This window comes from Scophthalmus maximus, chromosome 20, assembly GCF_022379125.1.
Source record: "Scophthalmus maximus strain ysfricsl-2021 chromosome 20, ASM2237912v1, whole genome shotgun sequence".
In the NCBI taxonomy this organism is placed as follows: Eukaryota; Metazoa; Chordata; class Actinopteri; order Pleuronectiformes; family Scophthalmidae; genus Scophthalmus; species Scophthalmus maximus.
Genome location: NC_061534.1, coordinates 16,639,892 through 16,662,474, shown reverse-complemented (window position 1 = coordinate 16,662,474; position 22,583 = coordinate 16,639,892). Strand labels below are relative to the sequence as shown.

The following is a 22,583-nucleotide window of genomic DNA, read 5'->3' as shown; positions in this document are numbered from 1 at the left end:
TGGCATCTGCCCCAGCTCCATCAAAAGACTCCAACTGGTCCAGAACGAAGCCGCCCGTCTCATCACCCACACCAAATCCTGGCACCACATCACCCCAGTCCTAAAACAACTCCACTGGCTCCCTGTCTCCCACCAAAGTACCTTCAAGGTCCTGGTCCTCACCTTCAAAGCCCTCCACCATCTTGCTCCCCAATACCTCACTGATCTCCTCTCCCCCTACCAACCCACACGGTCCCTCAGATCCTCCTCTGCCGGTCTCCTCTCCACCCCCAAAACCAACCTCCGCAGGTTTGGGGATAGAGCTTTCTCCAGGGCTGCTCCAAGGCTGTGGAACTCCCTCCCCAAGAGATCCGTCACTCCGACTCCCTCACAACCTTTCAGTCACGTCTTAAAACCCACCTCTTCTCCTCTGCATACCCCTAGGATTTCCTCTTTTATTTCTGTGGCAAACCTGGGCCTTGCCATTCTGGGTCACCCAACACACACCAGAACAACAGCCGCTCATCTGTAACTCTTTTGTAAAGAAAAAAACTCAAAACACATCAACTGAAATGCAGTGTGACCCTGCCTGGCTTCTGTCACTGCTCTTCTCTTTCTGTGTCTGTCTCCTCTTGGAAGCTTCTTCAAAGGCTTTTTAACGAGGGGTGTGACCCTCTGCGCTCTCGGTTCATGAACCTGGAACCAAGGTGGGCCGCAGGGGGGGCCAGGCAGCCCGTCTGGGCAGCCCCGGCTTGCTGGACCGCGGACCAGCATTCAGGACCCAGATCGGGAGCTGTTGTAGGTAGGACTGCTTACGGGGAACCAGGGTCTGTGACAGGTGTCGACCAGACCCACCTGGGGCTCACTCGCTGCTGTTGCCTCGTTTAGAGAGACGCAGGTGTAGGAGGACAGAGGAGGCGGACCCGATGCTGGCCTGTATCAGGCCAGTAGACATTCCAGCAGCTGGGTCCACCTCTCTGACTGTGCAAGAGCCTCCAGCTGCCGCATGTTCTCCACCACCTGCTCCCGCTGCATCGCCATAAACTCCTTCGCCAATTGAGCCAACATAGTCACTGGCTGAAATTGCTGCGTTCCATTTCTGGTGGTGTTGGGCCCCATGTAGGGCTCCACTGTGGCAAACATCCTAGCCACCCTGGGTCACCCAACACACACCAGAACAACAGCCGCTCACTGGTACCTTTTTTATTAAGAACAAGACTCAAAACATACATACATTAACTGAAATGCAGTGTAACCCTACTGTCGCACTGCACCATCTAACCTGCAACACCTGGTTTCCTAACATGTTATGGCTACTGTATATAAAATATTTAACAGGACCTTGAATGTCAACCAGCAAGCCAAACAACATGGAATTTCCAATTATTATGCAAAGTGTTTCTTCATATCCCAATCATAAGAAAGCTCTCTGACTACATACATACATACACCCACACACATTACGCCCCAGGTCCACTCTGGGTTCAAAACCACACTGTGAAGGCAAAGCCAGTGTGATATTGGCAATTGTAACAGCGGAGGTTCGCGTGTTTTTAGATTAAATTCTTGATCGTCACAAAAAGAAACCTATGCCTATACACAGGTAAAGACTAAAGAAGGGCTAGAAAACGATTTAAAATCTTTTGTTCATTTCGCAATATAAACGTATTATATTCTTATTCCTGTGTTTCAAAGGTCTCATGTTTAACGTCTTTTTGTTAAATCTTTACTGACTGAGCAGACGAAAGTTGGCAGTCAACCTTCAAGTGTTAAACCTGGATATCCGACTAAGGCCGCAGCCATTTTCTTTTATTGATTAAACTATTGATTATTTTCTACTTGGACAAACATAACTGCTGTTTACCCATTAACTGATGAGCAGTGTAATGTTACGGTGTACACCAGACTTCAAAGCATTTTGCACAATACTCAATACTGCAAATCCATGTGATCAAGTTACAGAGAGCAGTGTCTCTGTTAACTGTTTTAAAGACAATATAAACATGCAAATGTTCTCATAACATGAATAGTGTAATTCAAAACCCAAAGTTTTCATGTGCAAGAAAAGGCAGTAGTTATCCAAAGAAACTAAACCAAATTTACACACTAATAAGATAATAGAGCTTCAATTAACAATTGATGTCCTTTGAGTAATCTGCAGGTTTTTTTCTCCCAAGAAGCAATAAAGTTTGATCAATAAAACACCAGGAAAAAAGTGAAAGCACTAATTTCTATTGCTAGAACACTAATGTCTAAAAATGATAAAGGTTATATTCCATTCAATTCCATTTAGATTGAAGCACGACAACTCACAACATACATAATCTCAAATAACTTGAGACGGTTTATTATAATGTTATGACATGGAACAACAGCAATTAGTCACATTTGAGAACCTGGAACCATTAAGAATATTTTTTGCGTCATACATCTGACAAACAGTTGCAGCACTACGTTTAGCAATTACCACTGAAGTAGACAGTATCAACATACTTTATAGTCTGGATTATGTTGATTATGCATCAGCATGTTAGAGCAGCTAAACCCAGTTAAACATATAATCTGGGAGCGACGATCAGCCTTGCGTCTCCTCTCAGCAGAGAGGCTCATTAAGTATATTTCATAGAGATCACAACCTTGACTCTAGGATTTCAATATATCTGTGACACATAATTATTTATAATTAAAGTCAGTGTTAAATGTTTAAATATGTAAACTATTTTCTGTGCTTCATTGATCATTACAGTGAAATATTAAAGCAGCTCATCATAAGGGCGTAAAACAATTTTGACCGTGAACATGGCAGAATCGTAATCACTGCCAAGTCATTTGAGCTACCCTTTGCAATAAGAGGGACACTAAAGCGGCACTTGTGTAAATCAGTGACACCCGCGCTGATGGATGAATAAGCAATGATTCAAGTAAGCGACTGAATGCTGCTGCGAGTCACCTTGAACACGTACAACCTCAACGAGTGACTGTAAGGCGGCAGCACCTGATAAAAAATTGCCCCATCAACTGCCAGTGGCATTGGTTTCGGCAACTGCATTTCATGCAACAATGCAAGCAAGCTTTTTTGTGTATGTAAAAGGTTTGCAAAGTTAAAAAGTCCAAAGTAAAGGGAGGTTTGTCAGTAACGCCTATACTACTTTCACAACAAAATTACCGTGTAGACCCGGGTTTTTGAAACGCGGGTCGACCCCCGTTTAATCTGCAATTAGCCACTTTCACACTGCGAGCAGACCAGGGTCTGATGATCGCCAGAAGGAAACAGTGAAGTGATACGTGGCAATCATAGGTGGCGATAGAGAGTGGTGCGCGCCATAAAACAAAGAAGAAGAACAGTATAGTAAACAACAGAAAGCAGCCAGCATGGTAGTGGTTAACGTTACCTTATATCTTGTACTTTTGTCACTCTTTCAAAGTTTACAAACTCAGCGCAGTGTTACGAGCCAAGTCTGGCACTTTTAGCAGGTGGCACTATGGGTATTGAAGTGTGTGTATGAGAGAAGAAGAAGGTTTGCACTGCTGTTGTGTGTACGTCTGCAGCCACCGTTCTATACCTCATCGATTTATCGGGATTTTGTTTGTTGTGAACACCAACGAGACAAAGCTAGGCTAAGCGAGTTAGCTACATGCGATAGGTCTCTTTACTACAGTTTGGAGCCTGCGAGCTGGTGAGGTAACAGCAGTTACTTACGGAGGAGTCAAGCCTTCATTGCCTCCGTCTTCGCACAAATTGGGTTTTTTTACCCGGGTGTGACATTCACATCAATGCCGATCTGAGGTGAAGCTGATTACTACCCGAGTCTATTGTAGTCATTTGACCTGGGGCTGAATGCCGATTAAACGTTTTCACAATGCAGAATATACCAGGTGTTAGCGGATTTAAACCGTTTTTTTGCCCAGTGTGAAAGGGCTCTAGTCAAGAGTCCCCCCGATGTTTTCGTAACATTGTGATGTCACGATGTTCAGAAGAGCATAAGACACCACTAATGGCTGAAAAACCAAATGTTTCAGACAGAGGCTGAAAAGAGGAGCTGCAGGAAGGGACAGGCTGAGAAAATGGAACATCAGAGCATTTAGAGAGTCTCAATTAATGGAAAATGTCGTGCCACCCTCTTCATTACTGTGCAGTAGACATTTGCTGAAGATGGAGTTCAGTGTGAATATAATTAAAGTAATGTTAGCTCTCTTGCCTAAGGCCACACCAAAAGTCATTTTAGGAGAAATGATTATTACCCAATTCATTTTCCTTGGTTCAGTTCTATTTTTGTTGCGATGAATTGAAACAAGCAGCTTCTGTGCATCTACACATTCCAGTGTACTCCGGCATATACAATTAATTATTCACCACATTTTATCATGTGATGAAAACATTAGCATTAATAGAGCAGAGTACATATATTCACAATGAACATTGTCTATATAAAGTTCAATAACATATTTTATTACTGAAACACTTTGGCTCAAGGAAAGTCCTCATAAACCACAGGGGTTAACAGGGTTAAATCACAAGCTAAAGCCCCTTTCACACTGGCCAAAAAAAACGTTTAAACCCACTAACACCCGGCGTTTTCTGCAGTGTGAAAACGTTTAATCGGCATTCAGCCCTTGGTCAAATGACTAGACCCCGGTAACAATCGGCTTCACCTCCGATCGGCATTGATGTGAACGTCACACCCGGGTGAACGAACTAATTTGTACAATGACGGAGGCAATGAAGGCACGACTCCTCCGTTGGTAACTGCTGTTACCTCACCAGCTGTAGTAAAGAGATCTCTCGCATGTAGCTAGCTAGCTTGGCCTAGCTTTGGCTTGTTGGTGGTAACAACTGACACAATCCAGATCATCGATGAAGTTTAGAACGGGGCACTTTATTTCAACCCTTCGGCGGACACACACGGCCTCATCAGGCGGTCTCTCATTACACAGTGGCCAAAAACTGTCGGTAACATTGATGATGTGCGGAGCCCATTCTCCTTGTGGCTGCAGCTACTTACACAAACACAGCGTGCAGTGCCAACCTTCTTCTTCTCTTGCGCGTGTGACAGCAAGAGTGACAAGTACAAGATATAAGGTACCGCTGACTGGCTACCATGCTTTCTGTGTAATGTTCTTCTTCTTTGTTTTATGGCGCGCACTGCTCTCTAACGCCATCTATGGCCGCCAACTGTCACTACACGATCATCAGACCCTGGTCTGCTCGCAGTGTGAAAGTGGCCAATTGCCGATTAAACGTGGGTCGATCCGCGTTTAAAAAACCCGGGTCTACACGGTAATTTTGGTGTGAAAGAGGTATAAGATTGTTTTCTTCTCCTATCAGAGCTGTGAAATAAGTGTTAATAACAATGCAATAAAAAGACTATGTCAAGATGATCTGAGGTGAGTAGTGAGGTGGGAGGTGTAGTCATGTTTTTTTTTATTTCTCCCTGCCAATGGCAGCCCACATATAAAATGTTTAACATTAAAAGACCCGGTTTATAATAAAAATCTTAGTCTTACAACTTGGCAAGCGTGAAATACCCCCAAACTGCCGGACACTTGTTTTTAGCTCCCTACATGCTATATGATTGCTCTCCCTCTAGCAAAATGTACAAATTGACCATTAAACAGCTGACACTGAAGGCAGTACACGCACTAAGACCTAACCATAGAACTGAATTGAATTAACACAGCTATTTGAATCAATATCAGACCAATATCCCTATCTGATCAGCGCATCCCAAGCTTAAGTATCACATGGTTGCTATGTAACCTAAACCAAAAACTCTATTTAGTGCAGCTGTTAACCTAGCATTGTTTGAAAACAGCCTAACACCTGAGGATTCATTCAGACCTTTATTTCTCAGCATCTGAAGTAGGTAGAAAAACATGGAATAAAAACTATTTGAGTGCTTAAACATTTGGGTTTCATTCTTCATAATGTCAAACATGTCTCTCACCCTGATCCTAGCTAGCGGGTCAGCAGGCACGTCAAAAGTTTGAATCTTCTTGAATCTTCTCCTGATCTTAAAGCGAGATATGCTCATACATTGCATCTGATCCTAATGGGACAAACTAACAAATTTGATATAATGAGCATTTTACTTCATACAAGCTACAAAGGAGTAAAGGTGCATACATCTGACAAAACTGCACAAATCTCTAAATTTGGTGTGTCGATGGAAGAACAGAGGCGATGTAGTTACAGGATTTTTCCATTTCATTTTTTGTTAAGCACCGAGAATTGCAGTTGTTACTATGAGAATGTGGTTGGTGTTGTTCCAACCACATCCTCCCAACACTCGAGCTGTTTAACTAGAACTGAATACTCTTGACTAACGGTGTGAAACAGACTGTCTTGTGAACACTGGTCCAACCCTTTACACCCACCATTTCAAAGCAATATCCGATCATTCGTGGTTGTCAGAGGCAAAAACAAATGTTCTCACTAAAGTATTGGCTTGAAGTCAAGGGCACGGGTTGCAGATTATTTGATTTGCGAGATTGCCTTCAGACAGGACATTTTTACTTTTTCCTGCATCGTAATCTCACTTTCTCAATTCAAATTTACTTAAGACTCTCGCTCTTTGGTTTGTAATGTGTATGGCTAGATTTGACAATATCCTCATACATAAAAAAAACCCTTTCAAGCTATGAATTATGAGGGAGAACATTTTCACCCCTGACTAAGAAGTGCACTTCCTGCTTCAACCCTCTCCTTGGTAATAATCCATGTTCTCTTCAGGGTAACTTGACATGACATTCATTTTTGGCTCCGACTTATCAGAAGTCATCATGTCTGCTGTGACTCACTGGGTGTTCATCCATCTGTGTGTTTTGTTGCTAAGCGAGCGTCACTAAATCATTTCATACTGACTCGTTGTGCATTTTAATATGCCTTGTCATGAAGGCATTCATTATGCTGTCCGATGTGGAACTTGGGTCACTGAGCTTTTCAGACAGATTTCTCGTATGCATGGATTACCTGGCACTTGACCACCATGTGGAATCTTCTAGACCCAGTGTGTCCCATCAATTACCTAGACTGTGGTGGCCCGCCATAGTCCCATTTGTCTCGCCACAATTTCATAATGACCTGAAGATTTTAATCTTGTATCTTTTCATGATAAGATACGAGATCTCTGTTTTGCTTCATCTTTGTGTTACTTCATTAAAGAGCTGTGTGCAGTACTCTTTGCCCTGCTGTCACTCTCATCGCATTGGTGGCCTATCCAAACATCCATACATTTTTTTTACATTTCTCTACAGGAAGGCAGAATTTGGCTTAACAACGGTAGAATCTGCTTTCATTGTGTAAAGTTAAATGGTAAATGCATTTATAGCATTTTTCTTCTCAACCACTCAAAGCTCTTTATAGTACAGTTGACACACATTCATACAGCACCTCTATATGTAGCACTTTGTCTATCAGCCAGCATCTCATTCACATGCCATCAGAGACAGTATGGGGTTCAGAGTCTTGCCAAAGGACACGTCTTCATGTGGAGGGGACGAGCCGGGAATCAAACCCACTGACTCTCCGATTAGTGGACAACCTGCTCTTCCTCCTGAGCAACAACCGTCCGTTCTCAACTGGCAGGCAGACCTGCTCTTGCTGTGCATTGTGTGAGTCGTGTGCATGATGGTGTGTTCACAGGGCAATCACTCCGCATCCCGGCAACTACTGCAATCAAATTCTGTGGGAAACCCTGAAACCAGCTCACAAATGTGGACAGTAACAGCTATGTGACGTTTTCAACAAACGCGTCACATTAAGAGGCACTTCTTTAACCCAAAAAAAAATCTGCTGATGATCCAGTATGCCCCCGTACGTTTCATCAGAACCAATAGCAATAGTGGTCATCCCAGGAGTGGTCACCTGTGGCTCAGGAGGTAGAGTCGGGCGTCCACCAACCTGGAGGTCCGCAGTTCGATCCCAGCTTCCCCCAGTCCGCATGCCGATGTGCTGAACAATTTGGGGAGCATGACTAGTACATGAAGGGCAAGGCATTTCTAATTGGTGACACCAGGAGGATTGGATGAATATGTATACTTTGACAGCAAAGTATAAACCCTGGGTCAGATGTGCTGCATAACGTATCATAAATCGCAGTGATAGAAAAAAAGCGTGGTGTGCTGTGAAGCGCTTTGAGTGGTCTAGAAGACTAGAAAAAGCGCCATATAAATACAGACCATTTCCATCCCACCGAAATAAATCGGACTCAGATGTGCCTGGGAACTGAGACAGGCCCTTGTGTAATGAGATATTACTTTGAAGTTTACAAATGTCAATATCTTCCCCATCAGTCTCCAGACAGACGGCACATCAAAGTTCAACTCCCTCAATGTGCCAAGAATATGTTGATGCAAAACCTGCCAGCAATAAGGTGAGCTGCCGAACCCTGTCCACTGCTGGGGAGAGTGTAGCCGAGGCATCAAATCATAGACCTGATAATAAACCATTAAGACAACGAGTTCACTCAAACACAAACAGAAGCTGCCATTGGAGAAGTACTACCCATGAAATTCGTTACACTAGCTCATGCATTAATCTAGCTGGCCCTCGAGGGAATTAAATCACTGACTCGGACTAGTGATTTACTGACCTCTAAAAGCCAAACACAAACATCAAAGCAAAAGGCATACATGTATTACTTCTCTTTCAAGAACCATTTGGGGTCTAGGTTATCATAATGCTGTGAAGGTGTCGAGTACAGTTAATAAATAAATAACCATGACTGCCATTGTAAAGTATAACAATTCCTTCATTGAGTTTAGCAAAGGAACCCTTCATCTACTTCAAACCATCACATTATGACAGCTACTGCAGCAGAGCCAAGACTTCCATAAAATGTAAAAAATGCTGACGATAGCTACAGAAAATGCATCGGCTTTCAACATACAGCTGAAAGATTATTGCAATGTGAAGAGGAGGCATGATCTTTGGTGCCCCTTAAGCAAAGCTACCAATAGCAATATCAAGGAGTGAACTGTAATGAGCAAGTCGCAATCGCAATGAAACAGTTAAAAGATATTAACCAGTTAAAGTTATGTTTGTTCAGGATCAGCATCTGGAGCAGGACAAGACTTCAGAGATTTCCTCTGACCACTAGTTTCCCTTTTTTAGAAAAATGATATTCAATTTTGTTTCTAACAGTATACTTAACCAAAACAGTGTTGAGGCAGACTCTGACTACTCTGTGTATATGAGGTCGACATGCAAAACATTCAGTGGCCCTGTCATTCGAATCGACATGCAAAACATTCAGTGGCCCTGTCATTCGAAACGCACAGGTAAGTTTTATTTAATGATTTTGACAAAAACACTCTTGTACAAACAAGCCGTATGTTATTGGTCGAGGGCATGAGTAGGGACTACTGTTTATGTAAGTGTTACAGCGATTCCTACTTTGTGTGGACTGATAAGTGTCCGTATTATTATTATTAATAATAACCTATTATTATTAACAATATAATTGCATCTGTGTCAGTATTATTATTGTCATAATAAGAAGCAGTTGGACAAAGCTTACAGCGACGGTTATACAACTGTTCTCTTTCTCCTCCTCTCTCGCCATTTCTCTCCTCTCACCCCAACCGGTCGCAACAGATGTTCCGCCCACAACTGAGTTCAGTTCTGTTACAAATTTCTTAGTGTAAAAAGAGAGAGTTCTCTCTGCTGTCGACAAGTTGCTTACTCATTATGTGAAGTGCCTTGAGATAGTGTATATTGTGTTCTGGCGCTACACAAAGTCTGAGACTGGTCCTGATCAGAGTGCTAACATTTTGGGAGTGTGGCTTGCGAGTCTATTTAGAGGTAAGATGACATCCACAAAAAAAGTGACAATATAAACAAGGAGTGGTTTTTCAATCCAAAAAAGGACGTTGCGTTATGGGCTTTTTACGGCCACAGCTGTAGTGAGGTCGCGTGTCAGATGTGATGTCATCACAGCACAACGAGCTGCTTGCGTGAGCAAGAGAGAGACACTGGATCTGTCACCGATAGGCCATGACGGTGACAGCCACGAGTCAACACAGCCACGAGTCACCACAGCTGCAGAACTGGTGGCGGCAGTTGTCTGCCTGTGTTGCTTGTTGTGATGCACATTCGGTGTTACCAAATCATCAGAAGACCCCCCCCCCCCACACACACACACACGCGCGCGCGCTGCACCGTGACTGATGACTATTGTGCTGTGAAACCCCCAGGCATCTTCACAGGGTTGGAATTAGAATCATAAATAAAAATTCCTGGATCTGTGCGTTTTAATTGCACATACTATAATCTAAATACTGGCAACCACCATCGCTCTGCATTTTCTGCTGCTGTACTTAATGGGCTCTACTGTAAACACTACGATTCAATTGCTGGACATTGGGTCGGGTTTAGTATGATTGTATGTATGATGCTCTCACTTTATTGTCCCCATCTGAGAACGAAAAAAAAAAAAAAACACACAATAAGGAGAAGCTGTGCCATACACAATATGCAAATCATTCAAAACCAAGCACAGGATGTGCTTCTGGGGATCCATTTACTGGCCTGTGCTGTGACAACCACAGACGGACACACATGTTATAGGCGAACTTCCAACACAGTGACCAGTGCACATGTGCAGGGTTGTTTCGGCCGAACGAGCTGAGAACGCGACGAACTTACCTTGATGATGCTGCTCCTGCGCGGTATGTCGCTTCTGGCGTCCACGGGTCCGACGGAGGCGTTGGCGCTCTCCACGCCGGCTTGGCCGCCAGGTGCGACGAGGGAGCCCGAGCCGACCATGTTGTCCGACAGCCCGCAGTCTCCATTCGAGAACGACACCTCGCAATGCGCCTTGTCCCCGAGAGTCGATGGAGGAAGGCTGCCGTCCTCCCCAAACTCCGCCATAGGCACTTCCTGCACGCGCACGCGCACTCTCTCTCTCTCTCTCTCTCTCTGTCTGTCTCTCTCTCTGTCTGTCTCGCTCTCTGTCTCACACACACACACACACACACACAGGATGCTGTGAAGCAAAAGCCCTGATGTTTCGTCTTCACGCCGATTTCCTGGCCGGCCTATCGCCTCGCACCATTTGCCCGCAATTCTGCCATATCATCTCCCGGTGCGAGGGTCCGTCCGGTTACCGCGGACAGCGGGGGGGCGGCGGCTTCCTCCGCGCATTGTGCTCCGTCTGTGAAGAGGAACCACGGCGATTAGCATAATGGGGCAACACACACACCGTTACGTTGCGTTGCGTTGCGTTACAGCAGCAGTAACGCAACGCGACGCAACGCCACGCTGAACAGTAGGCGGCGGCCACGAGCAGCAGGCGTGAAAGCGCTCGGCGCGCACCGAACGCGGATGTTAAAACCCCGCACACCGAGAACGCAACGCGACGAGAGACACGCGCTTCTGCTTGGGGTCAGGGTATTTTTTTGTCGTTGTTACATTTTTTTTTCTAGAGCAAGTTTTAACTCACGTCCCCCGCCGTTTCCAACCCCACAGACCCCCCCCCCCCCCGGTGCGTGTTGCATCCTCTCCAGCAGTAACAAGCCGTCCCCTTCTTCACGTGAAGTTACTTCATTAGAAAAAGAAAAAGCACGCTCGTAACAATGTGGCGCCCGGTGGCGCGATGTACCTTCTCGGCTGCCGGGTCCTCTCCGCGGGGGGAAGGACGCGCTTCCTTCTCGAGTTGTTGCCGCAGCTGATGAGAGCCGAGCCGAGCCGAGTCGAGCCGAGCCGAGCCGAGCTAATTAGCTAGCTAGCTAGCCGAACTCCCCCCCGCTAGCTGTCCGGGTGAAGTAAGTTTCACAACCAACTCAAAGTCCAGTCGGCGCACGAGCTCCGTCGTCAGCCGGGTAAGCGAACAAAGAGAGGAGTCCCCTTCAGCCGACAGACCGTCTGGGCTTATGTCCGCCCCGAAAACTTGAAATATACAACAAAACATTAAAACATTCCAAAAGAAAAACAAAACTTGAGCGGTGATTTGCCGTTCGGTGTTTGTTTTCGCTCGCGTGCCGTTCCCGGGGGAACCGACTTGTGGTGCCTTGTGTCGTGAACGCGCGACGAGTACAACAGGCTGCGCTGTCAATCAAAACCCGATTCATTATTTGTTTTCTTCGGCGACAGCGGACCCGCCTCCTCTTCGCGCCTCTGCAGAGCGATAAACCCGCATGCGGTGTGAACTGTACGAACTTCACAAATCAGTTTAGTCTTCTAGAGATTTGTTCCACTGCTTACAAGAAAGAAACATTTTAATTGGGAAAAGCATAGGCTGTAGCATTTGGACCACTGCCACATAATGTACAGATTGAGTTAGTTGGCAATGCCACTTTATACTCAAAAATACTTACCAAACACCAGAAACTATAATAACTGCAATAAGTCAGTAACAAAATACATACAAAACAGAAAAATAACCAAATTCAGCATAAGAATGTACAGAAACAGGACTGAATTCAACAAGATGATACATGCAAAACAGCACAAAAGTCAACAACAAAATACATATTAAACTGAAAAAAACAAATTCCGCATAATAATGGAGCTACAGAAAAAGGACTACATTCAACAAGAGGATACTTACAAAACGGCACCAAAGTCAACATCTAAATACATATATAAAACAGAGAAACCACGAAACTCATCATGAAAATGTGCAGAAAAAGGACAAAATTCAACAGGAGAATACACGCAAAACAGCACAAATCCAACAAAAAATGCGTGCAGAATAGCAAAAAACTAACAACAAATAAAACAGAATAAAACACAAATTGTTCTATTCATTTTGAAATAGCTCTGAACATTTCTTACAAATAGCCTTGGTGAAATATGTTATTGACAGTTGAAGACGCCAACTTCTCAATCAGTTCCAATTGTAGTAAGTTTAAGAAACCTCATAACAAGTTATATAAAAAGCTTTTATTTAGGAGGGTAAACTGGTTTAAACCTGCAGCCTTGGCTGGGTCTCCATCAAGATAGTTTTAAACCAATTAGCATGATTACATAATGTCTTCATCCTCTCTCTGAATAGATAGATAGATAGATACATAGATAGGTTATTGATCCCAAGCTGGGAAATTCCAGTGTTACAGCAGCAGGTAAATGAATGAAACCCACTGCTTTCAGCTTTTATATTGTTTTTCCCAGATTATTAATGCTGCTGTGGTTGATGTCAGCTGTATTCAGAAGCTACAGTACACATGACATCCCTCAAGGACAGCAGTTGTCTCCCAGGAGGCTCACATGACGATTGTTTTTTTTCTGTTCAGAGTCACATTGTGTGTGATCTTGATCTTCCTCTTTATGTGGAGAGTGCATGGAGGCGATGGGCTAATCTCGAAAGTGAGGTAATAGTACTAACAGTCGCTTGTGCCGTTGCCAGTCACAGGTTTCCTGTGAAAATGAACCCCGACGGTATCCTATGTGACCAATCCCCCCTTTAATTCAAAAGATATTTGAGATATTTCACACAAGGTACAATGCATTGACCTTATATGTAGTTCAAAGCAAAAATATTAAACCCCTACTGCATAAGCGTTACTGAGAGTGAGTGATGGGGCACATTATTCTACATAATTTGATGCATTTTATTCCATAGGCCAATGGTTCAGATACTGTGTAACTAAACATTGTGGGATACATATGCAGGTGAGTTGTACAACAGAGCCACCTGCTGGAACACAAAGGTAATGGGTTTGTGCTTATTGTGCAGTGGAGATTTGCTTATTATCTGCTGTATGTCATCCCCTGACAATAACCCTGGCCTGTATTTATCAGACACATTTTGCATTTCTAATCACCTAACTAAGGTTAGCCCTTTTGACACAATGACATGGCATCGCAGATCATTGATTTAAAGATTATAGTTTAAGAGGTACATGTAAATGCAAGCTGGTGAGTATTCCCACTGCTGGGATGATTTTCACCCTGCTTGCAGTCATGCAAGTCTTTTACACCAGTATGTATGAAGGTTGCTGCACATGAGGCTACATGTTCATGGATGTCCTGTGGGCAGCATTGGCATATCTGCAGCATTGAAAAAAAACCTCAGTAGTCTTCATTGATGTCGAATTACACTGACGACGCAGGCCAAACTCGCGAAAGTAGGTTGGTGTTATAGAAAAATTGCGAGATCTTGAAGTATAAGTGTAATATTAAAGCCAGTGGTGATGGCACCACTGATGTGCCATCACCACTGGCACATCAGTGGTGATGCGAGGGTGTTTTTCTGCGTGTGTGTGCGTGCGTGCGTGTGTGTCTGTGTGTACTCAGGGCTCCAGACTTGGCTCAGCTCTTGTCACAGTGGATTTGGCACCAGCCTCTGCCTGTTGGCAGCTGTTATGCAAGTCACTGCACTAAAACTGTTTCCCTCTAAATCTGCTGGAGGATCATTTAACACTAAAATGGCACATTTACCTGGAGCCCTCTGTGCTTTGGGGCATGATTGGAGTTCCTCTGTCTGCCTGCACCTGTTCTGGTCGACGGTGTCATGGCTGTCGACGCTTGTGTCATCCTCGCATGTTTGTACATACTGTTGATTTAACTTTGCTGACTTTCTGTACAATGTTGATGAATTGGTTTTTCATCTGTTGAGCTTTGTATCAACAGAGTAATTAAAATATTAACCTAAAGTGAATGTTAGCTTAATCAAATTGTCATTCAGCTGTTATTACCACGGCACTGGTAGCTGAGCTCTAACCACTCAACATAGCTGAGTTATTAAGCTGATAGTCTCAGTGGCAGGGCAACAAGCTGCAAGCACAACATTGACATATGATCATCTGATAAAGTTGATATGGGGGACATGTTAACAAAAAAGTCCAATGTTGAATTTAAAGCTTCATGTGTAATATTTGGCGGTATCTGTTGGTGAAGGTGCAAACCGCAACAAACTGAGAACCCCAATCACTATAATTACCTCATTCAAAGTTTATGAAAAGACATTGGCTCTTTGTTGCAGGTGATTATACATAAATGAACACACAGTAATGGAGAATATTTTAAATTTCTGTTAATAAGTTTTTCTAAATATTACACACTGTAGCTTTAAGTACAGTACTCACTCTTTTTAGCTCTGTTTTGGTCTCCACCAACTCCTGCAGCTAAATGCTCCACTATGTTCACCCCCTGTTAGAGCTTCACAAAAATTAAACTGCAGAGGCTGCGCTGAGTATATTCTTCAAATTCTTCTTTACATTCTTTACGTGAAATAAGCTTCCCTCACATGCAAAGAACCAACAACAAACATGCAAATAGTGTGAAAACTTAAAGTATAGTAAGTTTGCAGACTGAAGAATGTTTCTTTAGGCAATTGGAATGATTTTGTTGATGCATTTGCATGAAGCAGGACACCATGCATACACCAGCTTATTGCCGCATCCCACCCTGGCTTTCAAGGTTGGACAGTTGATGTAGCTGTTTATATAAGGACAAGGGTTGGCTGAAATGGAAAAAGAAAAAACAGATACAGAAATGAAAAGGTTAATCCACTGTCTATTTTTGACCTCAGTAGACAATATTACTTGTTGTATAACATCCTATTCACCATACAGAGAATGCAAATTGTGTATTTGTCACAGTATCTGATGGCCTACTTACTGCAGAGTTTGTCTATGCAGGCATTCGGGCAAGAAGCACACGGAGGTCCCGCTTTATAAGGCAGCCAACCCCTGAAGTTTCCTCTGTTAAATAGATTACAAATTTGACTCGGAACTGACCTCTGGTTCTGCCAGATGTACAGGTCTAAAATAAAGTCATGCTTTTTAAGCATGCGGAAAGGGAATGAGGGTCACATACGCTCGATAATAGTGGCAGCCGTAGAAATAGATGTTGTTAGGGCACAGTGTCATTCCACAGCCAACTCTGTAAGAGCTATTCCACACCACCTGACAGAGAAAACAGAGAGTCGTTGTTTTCAGTGCTGCTTTCATTTGGAAACTTCTAAATAGTAATACGCATATTGACTGTTCAAACACAGTCATGACTCATTCATATTTTGCTCTGTTTTTTTGTTGGTTTTTTTTCACTCTTCAAACACTTATTCTGTTGTGTAGGTTTATTTGTAGTGAAAGTGTGAAAATTTGTCAAAACTGTTCACATAAAAGTAATAACTGTGTGTTCATAACGACAGCAGTGGTTGTTCATGGTGAAACAATAACTGCTTTTTGTAAGGTGCAGAAGTACATGCCATAAAATTATATTATATAATTTGAAACTCAAAGAAATGCACTTCAAAGTTAGAATCATCCATCATGAAATGAATTAAACATTCTCTTTTATGAACCCATGGTAAAGATTAAGGGGAACACTGTTCCTTAATCTGTGGGACTTTCAATGAATTTGCAATATACTTTTTTTTTTCCTCATTTGGGGCCTACATTTGGGCGGCTGTGGCTCAGGAGGTAAAGAGGTCATCCACAAACCGGAAGGTTGGTGGTCTGAGTCCAGCTTCCCCCAGTCAACATAAGTATCCTTAGGTGTTTGAATGTGACAGAAAAAGCTCTGTACATATCGGCGCTGTGTGAATGGGTGAATGCGACTTGTAATGTAAAAGCGCTTTGAGTGTTCCATAAGACAAGAAAAGCGCTACATAAATACAGTCCATTTACCAGAAACAAGCTGTGAACACACACTGACATTTAATCATCTTTTAAGTTGTTAGTTATACTTATTTATTTACTGTACATATGCGGAACAACTTTAATTAATCTTTGTTCGGAGTTGTGTTTCTGGTCACCTGATGAATGTAATAGTCACTAATTTGAGCTCTGTATTTAGTCTCCACCAACTATGTTCAGCAGCTACGATGCAGGCCAGCGAGTGTACAGATTATTTTGCTTACAGTTTTTCTCAATCGATTTGGCACATTTACCGAAACAAACTACCAACTGTCAAAACTCTAAGTACAATCCTCACACCATGTGATACATTCAGCACACAACTCTATGTTACCTGCAAAAGATGGTCACTCAATCAAAAGAATTAACTCCTGCTTCAAATGTAAATAAATCCATCAATGAATAAATCATTGTCATCAAAACAAAAGGTTCCTTTATCATTGCTTAGACCAAGACACTCAAAATACAAAGACATCTTGTCAAATGACAGTGTACTCTGAAAGTGTTATACTTACCCTATGTAATATTGTCCAATTGCTAACATTGTTTATTTAGGCAGCTGAATGGTATTGATGTCAGCCATGGCACATACTGTACTTTTAACAAAACATTTATTTCTCATTGTATGTACACACCAGCCAACCGCAAATACATAGAGAAAGCTTGTACAGAGCAAAAGATATACAACAGCAACATTATCAGGAACTACTGTACAATATGTGCAAGAAAAAAGAAAATATGCTGCAAATGTATCAACCTCATGGGTCATCCAATCTCCTCTCTGTCTGGCCACACCATTTCATCCACATCACACCTGATTTCCTCCCTTGCAATGCAACGAGGGAAAAATCTTTTGCCACCCCCAACAAAAATTTGCTGTGATATCCTCACAACCAGTATCCATTGCACAAAATTGCACTATGGACATATACCTTCCATCTCCATGCAGAAAAGCACTCCTCAATGGGATTTAGGAAAGGAGAGATTGTGGGTGAAACATGGGATGGCAAAAAAACATTCCCTCGCTGTATTTGAACGATGGAAAATGACGTTGTCCCAAACTATAACATAGGTGCCACATAACTTTTATGTATCTCATATTTGTGACAGGTTATTGTGATTGTTTGTTGCTCTATTAAGCAGGGATTTAGAAAATGAACATGTGTATGATTGCATTTGAGAATAATATGATTCAATAGCAATGAATGCAAACTATTTTGATATGCAAGGCTTACTCAGTGCATTTTGTGCCAAAGCAATTATAAATTACTATAGTCATGTGAACAACTGACCTAATTTTAATATAAATATTCACATAGTTTGACAAAGTTAAATAGTCATTCGGGCCATAAAACTTTAACAATGAGCTGATGGACACCAAAACTGTCCATAGAGCTGAAAGAACTACAGTTTAGGGCGATAACCCTCTGTGTAGTAATTTGATCCATTGTTATTCAAGCCACTTTCATTTAAGAAGGTTACCATGCAGCAGCAAAGCAGCAAAAATACAGTTTGGCCTCGTGCCACTACAACCTAGGTGTTTTTTTGTTGTTTTTTTTAAACCTCCACAATAATCTCAGTCAACACATTCCTGTGACCCTGCTAAGTGTTACCTGTGTGTAGTGACCGATAGTTCCTCCGTTGGTCGACCCGTTGGGATACAGGTAGTGGGACACCTCACTGTGCCAGGCACCGACGACGTCCGTCCATGGGTAAGGTGAGGACGAGTAGAACAGATTCTCACCTAATTCGTATCCTGCTCAATGGTGAGAAACACACGGCGGCACTGATTAACAGGAGTCCACACACTTTTGTTTACATGTAGATTACATTATTTAGATTAAAAAGAGTTCATTAAAATGCCTGTTGAGGATAATGTCCTTACTGATAACATACCCTACTCTGTGTAAAATACTTTGAAGGCATTTAGACTGGAGATAAGAACTCGTTGGGGGAAACAATGAGAGAGGACTAATAAAAGAAGGAGAAATATACCATTGATCATGCGTGTGCTGGGTGCTCCATGAGCAAGAATACATTTATCAACCCAGGCCTGAGCATTGGCTGCTACCTCCTCACTATAGTTCTATAATGGTAAGGAGAAAAATGACATAGCAAATCAAGCATTTCGTTTCAAACAGACACCTGTAACACAGAAAAAGATTCACTCTCTTGCATGACATTTGGTCTGGAAAACTGGATGATTCATGATTTGAAAGACTGATTTGTTCCACTCTGACCCATAAAATATGAAAGGGTTTTAAGTCAAGTGGCTTTCAGCTTTGAGATGAGCTGGTGTACCCATCATACTGAATTTCAATATAAACATTTCGTGCCATTTTCTTTTTACTTTTACTCTTCTGCAGAAACCTTACACCTTCAGACATCCAGTTCTTTTCAAAATGGATTTTAGCATCTTCATAATTTGTCTCTATTCTGCTCTTCAACTGTGTACAGTGCATTTCTAGTATCTGGACTCAGTTCTTCTATAAATAGATTAGACAGTATTCATTACAGTGAATACAAAAATCACATTCCTCAACCATAATGAACATAAAAGTTATATCTTTGACAGCTCACAGTCCAAAATGGTTTTTTTTCGCATTTCAAATAACATTTATAGCATAGTCTTTTGTAATGTATTGTTTTTTCCCCCCTTTTCACAAACAAGTAAAAAAAATGCTGTGGGTTATATTAAATATTATACTGGCCACTGACCATTTCTAGCATGTCAGAAGCTGTCGGCTGAACCGCTCTCCTGAAGGCATTATGCTGGTCAACGATCTCCGCCTGGACCGCTGTGTTTTCTGGGCAAATGTCTGCACATGCAGACAGACACACCCAGACACACCCAGACACACCCAGACACACACACACACACACACACACACACACACACACACACACACACACACGTGTAAGCACCAAATTAAAGACATAATAAAGAGCAATATTTACCCTGGTGGCTTATAATAGCAACGATATGTTTCACAAACATATCCTGGTTTAATTACTCTGGAATGAATTAATATAATAAAAGAACACACAGAGAGGGTGTTGCCAAATCCCATAATCTTATTTGGAGACATCGGCATGGTCTCCAGGTAGACACTGGGAAATAAAATGACTCTGTAAAGTTGAACGCGGCGGATGCATTAAACTCTGTGCTTACCTTGCTGTGGACACACCGTGGCATGCGGCGAATGACGTTGAAAAAGCAGAAGAAAAGGAGAAGTTCTCATCAGTGAAACATTGCAGTGAAAATGCAAAAAATACATTACCTAATAGAAATATTTACTACAAGTATTAGATTGTGTTGGACGAAACTAGTTTTTTCCTGGCTAAAAGTAAGTACACTATATTAGTAGATTTAAATACTATTTAAAGTAAAAGACTATTTGCATGGAGAGGTTCTTTTGTAGAGTTACATTAGTTAATGATGTTTGAATTATGGCTGGAAAAATATATAATATTACTATCCTGTGTATTTCCAGGAATTGTAAGAAAAATAATAATTCAAATGTAGCCTCAAAAATTTTTATATTCAAGTTTTTCACTTCAGCAATCATACTTTTCATTCTATGAAAGACTCTTTAAACACCAAAAATTTGTATTGTATCACAACTATATATATATATATATATATATATATATATATATATATATATATATATATATACAGTACGTTAAAACAAACACTTCAACTCACCACAACGCAGGCAGAGTACACTTGATGGAGCATCGAGATGCAAATCATGAAGGAAAACATTCTTTCAACAAAAAGCAGAACATAGTATAATGAATGCAAAGCAAAGTGAAGAATCACTTCAATATTTCTTTGACATATCATTCAAGTTCAAGGAGTAAAAGGGGAAACAGAAAAAAACCCAGCAATTAATGAAAACATAAAGTTCACATTATAAACATGTTATTCGGGGGACTGGGTTTGCCCTTTCAATTGCATAAATCAAATTTCAGGAAAGCTCTGGCAGACATACCTGCAGCCGGGTCCTTGGGAGGTGGAGGTGAGTTGGCACACATCTCTCCTTCCTTTTATAGACACCCGGCTGCCCACTATCGTCAAAGTTACAGCACGTCCCCCTCCGGCTGTTAATGATGTCCAGGGCTTAGACGAAAAACAAGTCCATCACGCAGCACTGAAGAGGCTTTTTCTTCAAAAGAGTGCAGCTGACAGGGAGTAAACAAGGAATTGTTAAGCCCTTGGGTGTAGTGACTACCTGATGTATTGGCTCGAGTTTCCACACCATGAAATGGAAAGGTGTCTTAGGCCAGGGTAAATAAGAGAAAAGGCGCCACTGGTGGTTTACAAGACAGAACTGTGCAGTACTGTATGTAAATGGATTAAAGTCATGCAGCTCATGTTGGATGATGACACACCCATCATTAGCCATGGCCTGAAAAGCAACACATTGTAAAGATCATCTGATCACTGTGTAGGAATAGGGACTGGAACATTTCCCTTTGTCTAATATTTGTATTTATGAAATGTCTACTGTAAACAACCAGTGAAGTATGCTGTGCTTGCGATGGTTGCCTGTTTGCTTAAAAAAAAGTTATTTAAACAAAATGTATAGTTTGAATCAGGAAGAGTTAAACATAAATGTCCTAATAACAATATGCAAACAGGAAGCCAGGTGATGTTTTTCACGGGTAGGAAAGAAACTTCCTGCAAATTAGGTCTATAAAGCTGCATTATCAATAATCTCTATGGCTCAAGAGGACTATGTGTAATGTAAAAGTTGTCGCTTGTACTAGACAAACTTTGTGGAAAATGATCATTCCCCCCTGTAGTTCCCGTCATCTCTACAGACAGTTTTCAGTTGCTTTTATTCTGTTTTATTTGTGCGCTTGTCGATCTTGTTTCCACCTGCAGCAGGCAGCTATGCTCGGTGGAAAACCTCTGATGAGCCCACAGTAAATTACCTGTTCAGCAAAGACCGCAGGCAACGTTAGCAAATCCCGATGACGTGGAAGTGGATCATCCGGCTCCTAACCTCTGCGTCGATGGTGGAGACCAGCCCAGAGCTAAAAGGAGATTGAACACTAGAATAACATTTTGTCAGGTTCACCCAACATAACCCTTGCTGTGCATTGCTCTGTGTCTTCAGGATGTGTAAATGCACTTTTGCCACATGATGATTTTATAGTCATTGTGGTTAACAAAAAAAAACAAGCAAATAAAGGCCTCACTGTGCAGACCACACAGTTTGACAATGATCCCTTGGAAACAGAGCAATAAGCACTGAAGATAAATAACAGAAAGTGGCAGTCTCACTTATGACATCTCTAAATTAGAGGATCATAAAACCACAGGGTGACTACGATACACTGGATCATGTGTGACTATTACCAGTCAGTCTAAATCACAGACAAGATGATGTAAATATGCGAGTACAATACCATTCTTCTCTTTAGTCTGCGTGGAATATTTCATTTGTTTCATGTGGAATTTTCTAAATTACAGTACAGCACGTGCAGAACTATTATATTATTTTAAGTGTTGGCTTGTTGCCTTTCTCCGTAGATTAACTGTGAGGACTAAAGAAACAAGTTAGATTGCTGATACTTCAAAAGGATTCGTGTGAACTAAGCACAATTTTATCTTCGAGCAACCTCGCATGTTCTGAAATCAACGCTCTCCTCTGTGTTGATTCTTGATTATGTGTCTTGATGCACGTGAACATTATGCTGCCATCGCCTCTACACTTAATGCATCATTCTGGTATTTGTTATACCAGTGAGTACAAATGAAAGTTGAAGTCAAGCACTGGTCAAAAGTTTTTCTTGAGCTTTTTGGTCATGGAGCATGCTTTGTCTTGTTCTCTCATAATTTTTAGTCCGATGCACAATACAGTAGATTCTTTTGAAAACCATTTTTTTTAATTATAATATCCCCAGAAAAAACATATTTACTTTTTAGCATCTGCTTTGCTGGACCTTACGGTGAAGAACATTGTCTCATTGCTGCTACACCAGCAAACAAATTAAGGGCTGAATGTCCC

The 22,583-nt window shown here is 41.9% G+C and overlaps 2 protein-coding genes across 2 annotated transcripts in view; both read right to left on the bottom strand.

The window, feature by feature from the left end:
* The window catches only part of LOC118284807 (inactive phospholipase C-like protein 2), a 38,926-nt gene extending 26,883 nt beyond the window's left edge, over nucleotides 1-12,043 (bottom strand). The window contains exons 1-2 of the mRNA XM_035607863.2: nucleotides 11,580-12,043; nucleotides 10,625-11,132 (exon numbers count right to left, since the gene is read on the bottom strand). Of these exons, the coding sequence (XP_035463756.1) occupies nucleotides 10,625-10,849 (225 nt within the window). The 5' untranslated portion in view covers nucleotides 10,850-11,132; nucleotides 11,580-12,043. The remainder of the gene's footprint in view (nucleotides 1-10,624; nucleotides 11,133-11,579) is intronic.
* Nucleotides 12,044-14,857: 2,814 nt separating this feature from the next.
* Nucleotides 14,858-20,768, bottom strand: LOC118284808 (cysteine-rich venom protein pseudecin). Its single transcript, XM_035607864.2, has 9 exons — nucleotides 20,559-20,768; nucleotides 20,270-20,330; nucleotides 19,733-19,736; nucleotides 19,279-19,379; nucleotides 18,556-18,646; nucleotides 18,174-18,316; nucleotides 15,740-15,828; nucleotides 15,542-15,624; nucleotides 14,858-15,383 (listed from the first exon to the last, which is right to left on the bottom strand). Exons 2-9 carry the CDS (start codon nucleotides 20,327-20,329, stop codon nucleotides 15,247-15,249), a joined length of 708 nt encoding a protein of 235 aa, XP_035463757.1. The 5' UTR covers nucleotide 20,330; nucleotides 20,559-20,768; the 3' UTR covers nucleotides 14,858-15,246.
* Nucleotides 20,769-22,583: the final 1,815 nt, after the last annotated feature.

What these genes read in the sequence shown, in the direction of transcription:
- LOC118284808 (XM_035607864.2), bottom strand. Translation starts at nt 20,329, where the DNA reads ATGTTTTCCTTCATGATTTGCATCTCGATGCTCCATCAAGTGTACTCT. An exon ending in CAGCACACGCATGATCAATG is followed by an intron (nt 18,317 to 18,555) that starts GTATATTTCTCC and finishes ACCATTGAGCAG; the next exon opens with GATACGAATTAGGTGAGAAT. An exon ending in GGCTGCCACTATTATCGAGC is followed by an intron (nt 15,625 to 15,739) that starts GTATGTGACCCT and finishes TCTATTTAACAG; the next exon opens with AGGAAACTTCAGGGGTTGGC.